At 29.9% G+C, this 16,406-nt stretch overlaps 1 protein-coding gene across 1 annotated transcript in view; it reads left to right on the top strand.

Annotated features, from left to right (window-relative positions):
* Positions 1 to 3,886: 3,886 nt before the first annotated feature.
* Positions 3,887 to 16,406, top strand: part of LOC149151932 (putative proline transporter 2) — an 80,029-nt gene continuing 67,509 nt past the window's right edge. Inside the window, exons 1-2 of the mRNA XM_089443319.1 lie at positions 3,887 to 4,145; positions 4,383 to 4,607. Coding sequence (XP_089299445.1) covers positions 4,067 to 4,145; positions 4,383 to 4,607 — 304 coding nt within the window. The 5' untranslated portion in view covers positions 3,887 to 4,066. The remainder of the gene's footprint in view (positions 4,146 to 4,382; positions 4,608 to 16,406) is intronic.

Here is a 16,406-nt window from a genome sequence, read left to right as displayed (position 1 = left end):
CATAGTACAAGTGCGTTGAGGTGTAAGTTTTTATTCTATTTGGTAACACTTTTACCTAAATATAAATTAGAATTTAAAGATTATTATAATGGCCTCTATAGGTACTTTCAAGTCCAATATGGAATAGATGATGTAATATCATGTCATGTCGTGTAAACATTTTGACTAGTAAAATTACATAAAAATATAAATAAATATAAAAATAAAATAAAATGAAATATAAAAATAATAATTATAATTAATAACTAAAATAGTCTAGATCTATCTTAAAATACAAAAATAATAATTACAATTACAAATAATTATAATTAATAATTAAAGTAGTCTAAATCTATCTTAATTTTAGATCTACAAATGTCGAGATAGATCAAATCTCTTTTCACTGTAAAAGAAATTAACATCTCAAAAAATTAAGAAATTAAAATAAATATAAACTAGTTTATACTTCAAATAAACAAATAAAAAAAAATTATAATTATAATAAACCATTAAAATCTAATTAATATTTTTGCATATTAGAATGTATATCATTAAATTTAAATATGTAAATAAAAAACACTGCGGAGAATAAATACAGTGAAAAGCAATAATTTCAACACACGCCAGTCTTTTCAAGTACTGTTTTGCTAATTTGCTAACCATGACCCAATTCACATTGCCCGTGGAGGTAAACAATATTTTCTAAGATTTGTAAATCTCAACCTTATCCTAGGAAGTTATGTCCAATTACATAAGCATTAAAAGACGTGCATCTTTCCAAAATTGGATACCAAACACATGCAAGTTATTCAGAGATATTTTATTTTTCCAATATCAAACACATGAAACTAAGTTATTCCCATTGCCTTTAAAGTTGGTACCTGATTTTGGACAAATTAACTTTATGCTAATCACTGATTCCAAGTTGTTCACTTTACAGAAATAATGCAGGTCGGCTAGGTTGTTTATGTTTCCAACCTGCCATAATTTCTATACGGGTGAGAACAAATTCTCAGTACCAACTTTAAATATCGACCACATGTCACTTAATATATATAAGCACATTTTCTTAAAGAGCTCTGTTATTCTATTCTCTCCTGGCCCAGTGCCTTAAAGAGCGATTCCAAATAGATAATGTGCTACTCATATAAAAAAACCAGGCTCCTTCAGACTGAAGGAAAGCATGAGGATTCCCTCGTACCAGTGGGCCAGAACTTTGGTAATAACTGTTAGTCAAAATATGCTATAAATTCAGTAAAACATTACAGAGATAACTTCCATCCATCTACTTACTCTCTTGGGATAATTGAGTTCCTTTGGAAGAGACCAAAATTCTACATGTTTTTTTTGGGGTTGTGGCCTTGAGTTCATTTGCAAATATACCAAATTGATAGAAGGAGACTTGTCTCATTAGAAAATCACAATCACATTTATGGTTATTTTCAGTATCAATCACAATCCCATTTATGGTTATTTTCAGTTTCAATCAAGATGATACAGTAGACCTGATGAAAATGTAGTCTTTGACTAAATTTAACAAACAAAAAAATCATACTTGTAAAGTACACTCCTCATCAAATTATTTGAGTGAAAGAATCAATAATGCAGTATCACATCAACACCTATGTTCTTCCTCTGGCCATCATTGAAAAGTAAAGCATGATAATTGCTGTTTCCAGTGGATTAAGGTCAGAGATAACCATAGTGACTTATTTGAAATTAATTATATTTAAACTTGGCTAAACATCACATGCATGATTTGAATGGTTGTATTCATTTTTAAAAGTTTCTTAAATGAAAAAAAAAGCAAGCATGATAATTTAAGAAAAAAGTAGGGAATAATAATTTAGCAGGGAAACAAATGGTATAAATTTAATCTTTCCGTGAAAGTTTAAATATTTTAATGAAGGCAAATTGCTTGAAATATTTTTATTTTGTTATTTATTTTTTCAAAAATGAAATAAAAAATTTGTTCATTAAAAATGAAAATAATTTTTTAAATTTAATAAAAATAATATTTATATTTAATTATTTATTAAATTTTTATTTTTTATTTATTTTAATTAATTTTTTTATAAATAAAAAACATTTTTATAATTTTTAAATATTTAAAATAAAATAAAATAAACATATCATGAATATTAACAAATAATAATTTGATTCACTTCAAAGTGTTTAATAAATGGTTGGAAATGGATAATTTTTATCATTAAAAACAATTATTGTTTATTATTTAAAATTTTTATTATATAATTATTTTATTTATATATAAAATAAATAATTTTTAATATAAAATTTTAAATATATAGTAATAAAATATTTTTTATATTTAAATATTTTTTTAAAATTTGAAATCTATTTTATTTTAAAATTTCATTGTTAATATCAATTTATTCATCATATTGGACATTTTAATAATATACTCAGAAAAATTCAGACCATAATGAATAATTTATTCATTAAATTTCATTTTTAATAAATATATTTATGATTTTTAATATTTAAGTTTACAATTTATCTTTCTAATAAATATATTTACATCTAATTATGAGATGAATTTTAATATTTAAGTTTTCCATTTATCCTTTTGATAAATATATTTACATCTAAATTTTTAATATTTAAGTTTTCAATTTATCCTTATATTTGTATAAGGAGAATAAGTTTAGGGTTTAGTCTAATGAAATGAGTTTTTAGAATTTTGTGTCAAAATTATAAAGATATGATTTTTGGTAAGATTATAATGTTATGTTATTTAAAGTGCATTTAAGAATGTGAAAATAGATTTGATGTTTTAGAAAACTCATAAAACATTTAGATTACTTTATTATTAAATTATTGACGATGCACACTTTCAATGTTTTACAAGGTTTTTTTAGAATGCTAAATCTATTTTTACATTTAAAAATGAAATTTAAAAAACTTGACAATCATATCAAGAATTATAATCAAAATTTAATAAAATAAGTCAAAAAATCTTCTTATTAAAATACATTACTAAGAAGCTATTTCTAGGTCTTTTCTATATAGATTTTTTGGCAATTTTATAGAATAACCAACCTAGATCCATCTTAATTCCACATTGATCAAACCCCAAGATGGATCAAATCTCTCAAGGTGCATACCTCTTTTTTTAATGCAAAACTTGAGGAAAAGTTTGTACCACTTGATATATATATATATATATATATATATATATATATATATATATATATATTCTTATTTTTATTTTATTGAGCCAAGAGATCTAGTAAAATATGGTAGAAATATTGTTATGTGATGCCCAGTAAATATTTTGACTTGATCAAAATAAAATAATCTTATTTTAAACTAAAAATAACTTCAAATTAAAATAATAAAAACAAGAATTCTACATCATTATTATTAGTATTTGTTGGGTACTTAAAGTAAACTCGCCTTATCAAGTTACTAGTGGTTTTTGATGGTTTTTGAGTTCAAGAACTCATGGTATTGATCCATGATATTTATGTGGAATATAGCATAGTTAAAGGGGAGAATTAAACAAGGATAAATCTAAAGTATTTTTTGAGTATTCAAATATGATGCCTATGTATAATATTGTGTTTTGAAAAGTCATATATATATTCAATAAAAAAAACATGAAATTTACTATTAGAATTAATAACTTTTTGGTGAATATCATTCATTTAATCATATATATATATATAAAAATTAAGTTAAATTTTTTTCCTAATAAATTAATCTTAACTTCCTATATATCAAACATCAATAAGAATTAAAATTTAATGTTAAGGGTATTTTTATTAGGGTTAAGAAGAATTTTTTTGGTGCATCTCTTTTTTCTCTTCCTTGCTGAACTCCCTAACAACACCTTTGGAAAACTAAATAACCCAGGGCACAATTAGGGGTTCTACATAACTTTTTTTAGGTGGGCACCCCCACTTTCCTTTATTGTGGAGACCGGCTATCCAAGAACACTTGCACCTACTTATAGCTGGAGAGGGAAGGGGAGAAACAGAGAGAAGTGAGAGGAGAAGGCCTGTGATGATTGCCCGGATTCCACGGAGAAACCAGCTGATATCTGTTGTTGCAGAAATTAGCAAAAATGGACGAGAAGCAGCTTTCTCTTTATATGGAAACTCCCACTCCTGAGGCATCCAAGACAGCTCATGCCACCGGCGGTGGTAAATATATTCACTTTCTATAAACAGTTTTGTTACATTATTGAATGGTATTGAGTTTGTAAAACACTGGTTTTTTATTTTCAAGTCCATTCTAAACACCAAAATTTTAGAGATTGAAATGGGTGATAAGACTTATTTTCATGGCTTGTATATCTTATATAAGTAAAACCTCTAAAAATTTAAAAAAATTGCAATTAAATTTCACTGAATTGAACAGTTTTGAACTTGTTGTTGCAGATCCATGGTACCAAGTAGGTTTCATTCTGGTAACTTCAATGGGCAGTGCCTATGTGTTGGCATATTCATATGTTGTAATGGTTCCCCTGGGATGGTTAGGAGGCATCGTGGGGTTGGTAGTATCGGCCATTATATCCCTCTATGCAAATCACATGCTTGCTCGCCTTCATGAAACTGGAGGAGTCCGACATATTCGATACCGAGACCTCGCTGGTCATGTTTATGGTATGTAAACAAAAACTCTGCATTTTTTTACATTCCAGCTAGTCTTAGCGATTTTATTTTATTTTTTAAGAATGTTTTTATTTCTATTATTAGATTACCAGATTAAGATTTAAATATTGATATAAAATAAAATAAAAATACTTTGAGTTGAATCTTTTGAAATATCGATATAAAATAAAATAAAAATACTTTGAGTTGAATCTTTTATAGATTGGAATTAGTCTTAACGTTAGATGAACGAACTACTAATTACAATGCTTTTACTTCTTGAAATACAAAAATTGTTGGAAAAATAAAACGATACTTTGAGTGAAATTCTTTACCCATAAATTTCAGTTTGATCAGAGGGGTGTACAAAGAATGCCTCACTTGGATGCAGCCTGCAAATAAGTTTCCAATACTCTTAGCAGGCCATTAGGTGAGAGACTGAAATCATAAAATTTCTAAATTGACAGACCTTCTATCTAATCAAACCAACAGCATGAAAAACCGGCATCTAAAGTTGTTTGGGAGATTGAAAAATGCATGCAAAATTTTGTTCTAATCAAACCAACAGCATGAAAAACCGGCATCTAAAGTTGTTTGGGAGATTGAAAAATGCATGCAAAATTTTGTTCTAATCAAACCAACAGCATGAAAAACCGGCATCTAAAGTTGTTTGGGAGATTGAAAAATGCATGCAAAATTTTGTCCCTATAGGTAGTACTTTGGAGACCATGCTACCTGGGCTGGGTTAAGTGAGGTTATGAACATTTAACTCATCTATCAAAATCGGTATTAATATAATTGGTATTAAATATTTTAATTAAGATATTTCAAATTATTTATCAAAATTGGTATTAAATAATTAAGATGTCAATATTAATATGTGGTATGTTTAATATTTGATGATCACTGTGAAGTAACAAGTTAGTTTGTTTATAGTTTGTGTGGGTCTAATGGTTAAGAGCATATATTTCTTCTTTTAATTTGTTTATAGTTTGTGTGGGTCTAATGGTTAAGAACATGTATTTCTTCTTAAAAGATCAGATATTCAAAACTAGTCGGGTAGAGTATGTATATTTTTGTAGATTTCTTAGTCAAATTATTGCAAGGAAGTGAGTCCCTTGTCTCACAAACAAAAAAATCACATACACCAATCTAATGTCTAACTTAACCCTAACCTTAAAATAATAATAATAAAACTTTAAAATTTCAAAAATAACCCAAAAAAATAAAATTTTAATAGTTCATGAACAGTTCTTATATTCTATATTGTCAATAATTCACTAACTTTATTTCAGGGTTTATATTGTATGTGATGTAACCCAGTAGCAAGCTATTTTAAATCTCGAGTAGCAGCCATCCTTATCATGATTCTGCATTCAATGCACCCAACAGGCATGAAGCAGAGTGAATAGTTGACTTGATATCAAAATCTGTACAGCACACTACCCAACTACCTTACGTGTTCAATAATTTAGTCGTTCACTGATTTGACAGAATCTATTATAATAAAAGAATTTTTCATTTTAACATCTTCATTTTCTTTTACATCCTACGCAATACAATATTTCAATTTCAGCAATCCAAGTTTATAATTTTAAAATTCAAGCTAATAATTTCCAGCAATCCAATTTTAAAATTTTAAAATTCAACCTAATAATAATTTCAGCAATCCAATTTTAAAATTGGAAAATTTATTATATGAAGAGTTCGGAAAATTGGAAAATTTATTATATGAAGAGTTCGGAAAATTGATTATAGGAAGAGTTTGGATTTAGCATGGAGTAGTAGGATGGAATTTGATTAACAAATTGTTTGTTATTGATTTATTCGTTAAATATAGTTAATAAATTTGAAAAACCTCAAATTTTTTTGTTTTTTTCAGAAAGAAAAAGCATCATTGTATTATATTGAGATTATATAAAAGTTCCAAATAGTACATAGTTCCGCACTTTGAAGCAAAAGGATCTTGTTCTTGAAAACAAAAACTGTAGGTGGAGTTCCTTTGTGTTGAAAGAAAAACACCTGAGCTGTTCCAAAAACCAAAACATTAAAGCATATGCCCAACATATGTGCATCACATGCATGAACATTGGTGGAATAAGATCTGGATTTCGAGACTGTTGGACATCCATATAACATGTCCTAAGTGTTAAAACAAAAAGATGAAAAATAGATAAAACTTACAACAATCGAAAGATAATCAAGATCCAGGGATAGAGAAGTCCTAGATAAAACATGAGTTTTCTCCACATATAACCTTCATGGACCAAGCACCGGATTCAAGGAGCAAACCCTCCTTTGACAGGCTTTCCGCTTCCTGACCCCAATAAAACAAAATCTTGTCCATCCAACCTGTGAGGTGTGGACACTTAATGTGGCAGGTTCCCTTGACATGATCGATCATTGTTTTGGAGTCACCAAAGATTGAAATAGCCTGTATATCAAAAAAGATGCAGAAAGCAAGGAGACCTGCTAGAGCCCTTGCCTAAGCAATACTATTTGTGCCCTTCCCTCCATTCCATGATATAAAATATTGCAGCTTCTCATCCATTATAATGTGAACCCTGCATCCACAAGTGTTTTGCTGCTCAGCACCATCAAAAAACGCTCTCGGAAACCTGTGAAATTAAATTCTTTCTCTTTATTGTTGCCTCTTTTCATTCTGGGCTGCTTTTTTGGCACAGAGTCATATATAGAAATAATATGTTGCAGAATAGACTTGAGGGGGATCTTTGATTCTTTGAAGATTTTACTATTCCTCCACCTCCAATCACACCAGAGAACAATAATAATGATCGACCTCCATGAATCTCTTTGCCCACTCCACCATTCAAAGGCTGCATGAATTGAATCGAAAACAACATGAGGGAAACCATATAGCATTGCCAATTCGTGCCAAATTTGTATGGTAAATTTGCATTGGAAGAACATGTGATAATTTGATTCCTCATGTGCTTCGCACATTGAGCATTTCTTTTTCTTAGATTTTCCCATGTCAAATTTCTATTGTGGTACACCATCCATGAGAAATATATTGATTTTGGAGAACATCCTGTCTTCGAGAAGAGCAGAGCATAAATTGTATAAAATTGTATGGCCTTTAATCCTATCAAATCTGTATAAATATCTTTTACTCGAATGGGCAGACTTGCTTTTGGCACTGACCATGTAAGATGGTCTCCTGACCTAGAACTATGATCTCCTGATCAAGAAACTATGAAAAATGATAACAAATCTAAAATCCAAAAACCCCAAAATTCTTTTGTTACAACTATGATCAAGAAACTATGAAAACTGATAGCAAATCTAAAAACCAAAAACCCCAAAATTCCTTTTGTACAATTATGATCAAGAAACTATGAAAACTGATATAAAATCTAAAAACCATCAAATTTAACCAATAGATTTATTTTGAAATTCCAACCAAGGTGGGCCGATCAAGTTTTGTGGTTCTGGGCAATCTCAAATCATTGATTCTGTAAAGGTAGCTTATGTTAGATTAAGCCGTCCACATGTGTGGAATGTGCCTTATCACATACTTAATGGTCATCAATATTCATGCTGCTGGCTAGTAGTTGTACACATTGTACACATGCTATTTTTACATATTTTTTCAATTTTATATTTTTTAAATTACTTTTTTGTAAATTAAAAAATAAAACCCATAAAAATGATCTATTCAATACTTTACACCAATAACAAAATGAAATTTTTGAGTTTAATTACAAACCATTTGTGTTTATGGTACATAGTAATTAATATATAATGTTATTTTTCAAATTATTTATATTTATTGTAGATCGTAATTAGTGATATAATACATAGTAATTAATAATAGAGTAGACAAAAGTCAATTCTTGTCATCATTACACAATAAGAGGGGAGACATTTCACCCAATCATATTTGAGATATATAGAAATAAATTTTATTTAAAAATAATAAATTTAATTTCATAATGTTAAACTTTGGATAGATTTAAAATTTTTTTAGTTAAAGCAAAACCAATAATAAGTTTATGCATATAAATAAATAACTTTACTTTTAGTAAGTCTTTTTCATCTTTTTTTTTTCCTGGTTTTGATTTTAATTTGATAATAAGAACTTAGATATTGTTTCCTACTGACTTTGAGTTTATAAATATTGTAATAATAATTAACTTTATTTTTAATAAATATTTTTTTAATTAAACTTTGATTTAATTTGATAAAAAAAAAATATTAGAATATAAATTTAAGTAATATAATCGGAGTTGTCTTTAATGCGATTTTTTGGAAGTTTTTCTGGCGGATTTTTGCAGTCTAATTTATCTAAAATCTGGTAGGAATTCATTGAAACCACAAATTGACGAGTAAACCCTGCACAATAGAAGCTCCTTAAAGGTTTTCATGGTGATAATTCCATATATACAATCAAAACACTAGTTTAAATAACACAAATCAAAATTTCACATCAAAATTTTCACGAGGTTCTAGCACCGACACTCCAAAAAATCGCAATATAAACAACTCCAATATAATTTATAAGATTTTAACTATTAAACCTAACTATATAATAAAAAACACATTTAAATAATAAAAATCATAATCTTTTCAATTATTATACTACTAATTTATAATAATAATAATAATAATAAAATCAAATTTCATAACCAAATTAAAAAATATATTTAAATAATAAAAATCACAATCTTCTTTAAAAAAAATGTATACCACTAAATTAAACCAAGTTTAATTTTGTCAACAAAAGTAAAGTCTCGGGACGATTCTTATTCGTAATTTTTATTATTAGTTTTTAGTCACGATTCTGATGGTCTTCTATCACTTTTTGTTTGGATTCTTATTCGTAATTTTTATTATTAGTTTTTAGTCACGATTCTGATGGTCTTCTATCACTTTTTGTTTGGATTCTTGTCTGGTTTTACTGTTTCTGTGATGACACTTCAAAACTTTTGATAAACATGTATTTATAATATAAAAAGAAATTGGATTAGGGTGTTTTTAATTAATCTCAATAAATTTGACAATTTTATAAAATATTTTATTATTAAAAAAATTAATTGGTTTTCTAGAACATTATGAACAAAGAGTATTCAATATGCTTCTATATTGGATTTTATGATTTCATATAATTAAAAGGATTATTGGGAAGAAAAGCCTTTGATATATTTTTGATATATCTTTTATATGTAGATTAAGGGTAAAAAGAATAAGTCTTATAAGGAAAATTATACTTAATTAAACTATTTTATTGTGTTTATGAGATATTTAATTTCTAATCTAAACAATATATTAAAATGAATCATTTTTATTTGTGTTATATTAAAAATCATGGTTGTTAATATTATTAATTATTTGAAAGTAGAATTTGTTTTTATGTAAATAAGTTATTTTTGAAAACAAAAGAAAGTGACAAAGGAACTTGTGAATAGACATGTAGCCTATTGGTAAATAAAGAGTGGTAGATCCTTGATATCTGTGAAGGAGCGTAAATAAAGAATCCATGACTTAGAAGAACAATGCATGATTAATTACATTGAATCAATTTCGATTTTGTAAAGTTAATAGTTGTATTGAAAATATCTAAGTTTCAGAGATTTACAAATGTATTGAGTTTAGTTATAGTTGTTTTAATAGAAATGCAGCGACTTTAAAAGAAGTATTGAAAATATTATTCTCTCTTTGTTGTGTCAAATATATTTGAAATCGATCAATTTTGTTTAAGTGTTATTGTATATATTTTTCCTAATTTTTTAGTTATTGAAAATTTTTATGAATATTTAAAAATTTACAGCTTTTTTCTTTAATCAAACTTTTCTTTCATCTTAATTTCCAAATAAGCTCTCCCTTCAAGAGTTCAAGTGGTTTCTTTGGGCTAATTTCAATATTGGGGCTTGATTACTTAATTGGTCCCTTTCTCATTATTCAAGTGGATGTCATGGCCAATTTCATGACAATTTTGCAATAGTAAATGGATTCCATTTCCTTCCACTTCCCATCTCCTTCATTAGCATTCTTATTGTAAGCATTTTTTGAATAGAAAGATTTGTAGATGAAAACAAGAAACTTAGGACAATGATTTTGTAATCCCGACTCTTGCATTTTTTAACTAATATAATGGTTGTTTCATATATGAATTTTACAGTCCCCGGCATTGGAGCTACCATTTGATTAATGAATTATTGGATTTATAGTGAAATTAGAATATAGGTTATTTCCACTAATCAATAATAAATTCAAGAAATTTATGTTGGTTTACCTATATCATTTATTGTCTTATATAATGTTAAATGAGTTAATGGATCAATGCTTGTATTTCCCATAGGTATTCTATCTCATGAATATGTTCTAGGAAAGTAGTTCCATGCCACCCATATTTTTTCTTTCTAAGATATTTTCCTACCTTAATGAAATTTTGGTGCCCATAGTTCAAAAGATCATTCCTATGGTTTAATTTTGTCACAACCCCTTGTTGGTTGCCCCCCTTTTGAATTTCATCCAAATTAGAATTCAACATCCTATTCACATTTGGGTGAATAGTAGAGATTGACTTCATGCATAACTTTTCTATGTTATAAATCAATTAGTGTCTTCATTTGTTAACTAGGTTATCCTTCATTAAAAAAACATAAACACTTTCCTTAGGAAATATTGAAGTTAATCTCCTTATATCCCAAGAACAAGATTGAAGGCCTACAATGGTGTAGGAAGGTGCATTTTGCACATTATGCCCTATATCTTGGCACCTCTATGAGAGACAGTGGACAATGTGGGGATAGCATAGGAACAGACAATGAGGGACCCATTCTAGTATATGACATTTTTGTTCTCTAGTCAAAGAGAGAATGAACTACTAGGTGATATTGACACATAACATCTTTCAATGGGTCTATTTGTTGAATCAATTACCACCTATCATAGACAAATATATAGTTCTTACTCTGTAGGGAAATATTGGTAAGTGATCCTTTCTCTATAAATCTAAAGACTCTTCCAAGAAGCCAACCCATAATGTACAGATCTGGGAAGTGTTCATTGCAATAATCTAGTTCCATATTCATTGTCACAAGATCCAATTCTAAAGGATGTCCAGTCACTCAAATATAAAGTTTTGAACAAATACGGTAATGAAGACAAAGGAATTAAGCCTCTAGGCCATGGGGGCTTCACTGGGGGAGCAATACCATATCACGTGGGTTCATATTGGGGGATATATATTGAGGAAAAAATGGCATAATATATTGGGGGATATATAGGGGGTAAAGGGTTTTTATATGGGTAGGTATTAAAAATGGAGTTCAAAGTTAATGAAAAAATATAAAGGGGTATAAAAAACGTTAATGAAAAAATGGATACCTACAATATGTAGTGGAAGTAGGGGTATTTTAAATTGGGAAGGAGTATTGGGTTCGTATTGAAAGGGGGTTAAATAATGTGATTTTTAGGGGCATTTTCCAATATGTAGTCAAATTAAGGGTATTGTTTAATATTCCACGAATTCACGTGATAGGATGAAGGTTCATTGAGTGAAGCCCCCGTGCTCTAGGCCCACATATAGGTAAGAAATTAAACTATATTATTCATTGTCTACTTCCATAAAAGGGTGTATTGATATTCTTATGCTAATTCACATTCCATAGTAATATATGACAGATAAAACTTTGGGCGTGTGGCCTTTCTTATCCCACCTTAATAAATTTATTAGGAGGACCCATCTTTTTTGAACAATCTCGGAAATTAATTATCATGTTATATCATAAAGCCCCACTTGGGAAGAAGATTACTCCAAGTTGTATCCAGATAAGAAGATAGAAACCACAACACATCAGTGTAAATATCCTAGTAACCATTGTAACTTCTACAATATTGATGGTCACATAGAGGAGAAGTGATGGAAATTACATCCATATCTCAACCCAAAGAATTTAAAGAAACATGGAAGAAGAAAAATATTATAGCTACATATTTGAGAAATAAGGTAGAAAGCAACTTGGACATGAATGGAAATATTGTCTACACATTAGTACAGAAGGAGATGAAGCTAAGTAGCCTTAAACAATAGGGAGAGAATGAGATGAACAAACTCTTCCATATAAATATATAGGTCAAGAAGACAAAATTTAATGCTCTATTTGACTCAATATCACTGGAAAAAATCATTGCAATAGATGGTCGACAAACTAATATTGGAGGTTTGAGATCATCTTAGCGAATATCCATTGGGATGGGTCAAAAAGCTTGTAGAAATCAAGGTAACAAAGTAGTGTAAGATATTTTTTTGTGTAAGTGATAATTTCATTAAAACAATAGAATTGGATGTATTTCCACTTGATGTATGTCGAGTGGTGTTTGGGAGTGGTGCAATTTTCATGTGGAGAGCCAACTTGTATCACCTCATCAAGGAAGGAAAGTCCTTCATCATCAATGCACACAAAGGAAAGTATAAAATTTCATTGGTATGTGCCAACCAAGCTAAAAAATGATTAGTTCTAGCAAGAAGTGTGTTTTATTATTTCTAAGAGAAAAATAGTCTATAGAAAAGTCAATGAGAGTAAAGGAATCCCTAGAGGAGTGCACTAAGGAATAGACAAAACAATTGGAAGAACTGCTACAACCATATAGTGAAGTGTTCCAAGAGCCTAAAGGGCTACTTCTTAGGAGGAAAGTGGATCATGTGATCCAACTATTACAAGAGTCTCCATTACAAAACATTAGGTTGTATAGATAGTTTGTTTTAGAAGCAAATGACATGAAGAAGTAGTTGTAGAAACTGTTAGAGAAGGGTCTTATTTGAACAAGTACCTCACCATGTGGGTCACCCATCATAATTGTCCCTAAGAAGGATGAGACTCAATGAATGTGCATCAATTATAGGGTGTTGAACAAAATTATATTAAAGAATAAATACCCCTATCCAAGATTTATGATTTATTACATTATTTTTAGCAATTGAAATACTTCATTAAGTTGGATTTAAAATTTGGTTATCACCAAGGTCGAGTCGAAGAAGAAGATACTTGAAAAAATTCCTCCAAAACTAGACAAGGATTGTATGAGTGGTTAGTCTTGCATTCTGGTCTAATGAATGTGCCAACTACATTCATGAGATTAATGAATGACATATTGTGCCCTTTTCTAGATTTATTTTTTATTATTTATTTGGACGATATACTAGTATACAATGCTACCTAGGAGGAGTACATCTCACACTTGATGTACATGTTAGAGACATTGAAGAAGCGCCAAATATTAGCAAATCTCAAGAAATGTGATTTTGCATAACAACCTTCAATGTATTTAGGATATGTTATTGGTGTAGGGGAGGTCGAGATAGATCATGTAAATATGGAGGCCATCATGAAAGTGGTTGGTTCCAACTAATGTTTTGAGGTTAGAAGTTTCGTTGGGGTAGCACAATACTTGAGGAAATTCGTAGCCTCATTTTCAATAGTTCTTACACCACACCACACCATATCACTGAGTGGTAAGATTTTCGAGTGGGGAAAGTGTCACTAGAAGGCCTCTAAAGAGGTGAAGAAGAAAATTAGTCAAGCATTGGTTGTATCACCAAACTTCTAGAATCCCTTTGAAATAATACAAATTCAAGTGGGTATGTTGTGAGAGTAGAATTTATGTAGGGAGGAAGGCCTATATGCTACCATTCTAAAGTGTTTCATAGGGTGGTTCCCAACTACCCTGCCTATGAAAAGTAGTTATATGACCTAGTACCAGTTTTTAAGAAGTGGAAACACTATTTGATGGGATATGGGACAACCATCCTCATATATCAACATTCATTACAGTAATTGCAAGCCAAGGTAAGTTACAATAGACCACAAATTATAAGTGGATGTAGTTTTTATGGTTCTTTCATTTAGTGATGAAGTACTAGAAGGCAAGCACAAGTAGGTTGGCCGACATGCTTTAAAGGCCACCCACATAAATAATTATAGCTTTGGGAACTTTTATGCACATGGAACCTTTCACCCATGATCCATATAGAGAGGCATATGCAAAGGTTGAGTAGTTTGGGGAGGTGTATCAATAGTTATAGGGCAAGAGTCATGTAGACAATGGTGGTAGCATAGTTGACTAACATCTCCAGAATGGGTTACTTGATAGGGTGGACAAGTTATATGTTCCTAAAGGTGAGTGATTATAGCTAATCATAGAGGCTCACATCTCCAAGGTTGTAGGAAATTTTGGTGTAGGGAAGATAATTGACAATTTGCAGAGGTATCTGTACTAGCCTAGAAATGTGAAAGAATATGTAGCTAGGCTCATAAAGGGATGTATTACTTATTATACCAACAACTTAAATTATATAAAATAGGGTTTATACCATCCCTTACATGTACCCATTCGTCCTTGGGAAAGCATCTCTAAGGACTTTGTGTAAGGTTTACCACCAATTGGGAAGGGGCATGATTCACCTACATAGTAATTAACAAGTTAAGCAATATGTGTGCTCTCATGCCTTGTAAGAACACCATCTATGGGAGAGAAGAAGAAAAATTGTTCTTTGGACATATCTATGTGCACTTTGGGATATCACGGAACATTATTCTAGACAAGGGCGCTAGATTTATTAGTGCATTTTAGACTACATTGTGGGAAAAGATGGACATAAAGTTGAAGAGGTCCAAAAACATTCCATCCATAGATAGATGGGAAAAAAAGAGTAATCAATAGGAATTTAGTGTAGTTTATGACGTGTTACAATTAGAAGCATCCAAAGACCTAGGAAAACATTTGGTATACATACAACACTCTTATGACATAATGGTATACACTTTTATTGGTAAGTCCTCATTTGAAACTTGCTTTAGATATTGCCACCTTTACCATTGGACATTCCATATGGATAACAAGGAGTGTGGAAGTATCTCATAGGGTATTTTTTAAGGGTAGAGAAATTTGTTGAGAATATTAGGTATCCCTTTGCAAGTACATGAGGCACTAAAGAAGCCATAAGAAAAGCACAAGGATAGGCATGATAAAAGAAGAATAAAAAGGTTAATTAATATTATGGGGGTTCGAATTTGGAAAGTTTAGTCTACAAAACAAGTAGATGAGTAGTGGTGCGGATCACAAAATATATATTCATTGCAGGAGGCAAGCTCCATTCCTGTGGAGTTGAGGAGCTAAGCTCATGGCGAGGAATGAAGGGGGCACAAACCCCTCCTTCAAAATAGTTTTTTCAAGAGATTGAATTGGGGGTTCAGAGGTTGTAGACTCAATCTTGGAACAATAATGATTAGCCCCAGGCTTAAGTGTTGGGGGACCCTCTAGCAACAAACCACCAATGGGTGCAGTCTAGTAGAAAAAATTACAAAGAAAATGATTTCCAAAGGTTGTCAAAGATCCAAAATATGAGGTGAAATCCACCAAAATAGAAAGTTACATCCATTATATGAAATATCAAGCATTTATTTACAAATTCATTATATTTTTTCCATTATAACAGGCTCTCATCAATTGGATCCAACAAAAATGGCATCCAAAAGGCCAAGTGGATTTGGAAGAAGGAACCAAAGGATTTTTTATAGTTATTTTCTCGAATTTGGAGGATCAATCAAAGGTTTTTGAAGGAGGGTCGCATTTCATCAATAACTTAGGGGTCTTCATGTTGAAAATTGTAACTAGATTCAGTCTTCACAATGACCTAACTGTAATCATGACACTGTATATTATTTATAAAGAAAGATAAATTATATTTTATTTTGGAGTATGGGTTTCATACTAAAGTTTGAGTCAAAAGCATGTTCTTCATGCTTTCAAATTTTCTAGGTCTTTCCGGGATAAAAAAATAAT

Source organism: Pinus tabuliformis, chromosome 9 (genome assembly GCF_031772625.1).
Source record: "Pinus tabuliformis cultivar Carrire ecotype Pingquan chromosome 9, CPIR1, whole genome shotgun sequence".
Lineage (NCBI taxonomy): Eukaryota > Viridiplantae > Streptophyta > Pinopsida > Pinales > Pinaceae > Pinus > Pinus tabuliformis.
The sequence above is the reverse complement of the archived record's forward strand: the minus strand, read 5'-3'. Positions and strand labels throughout refer to the sequence as shown.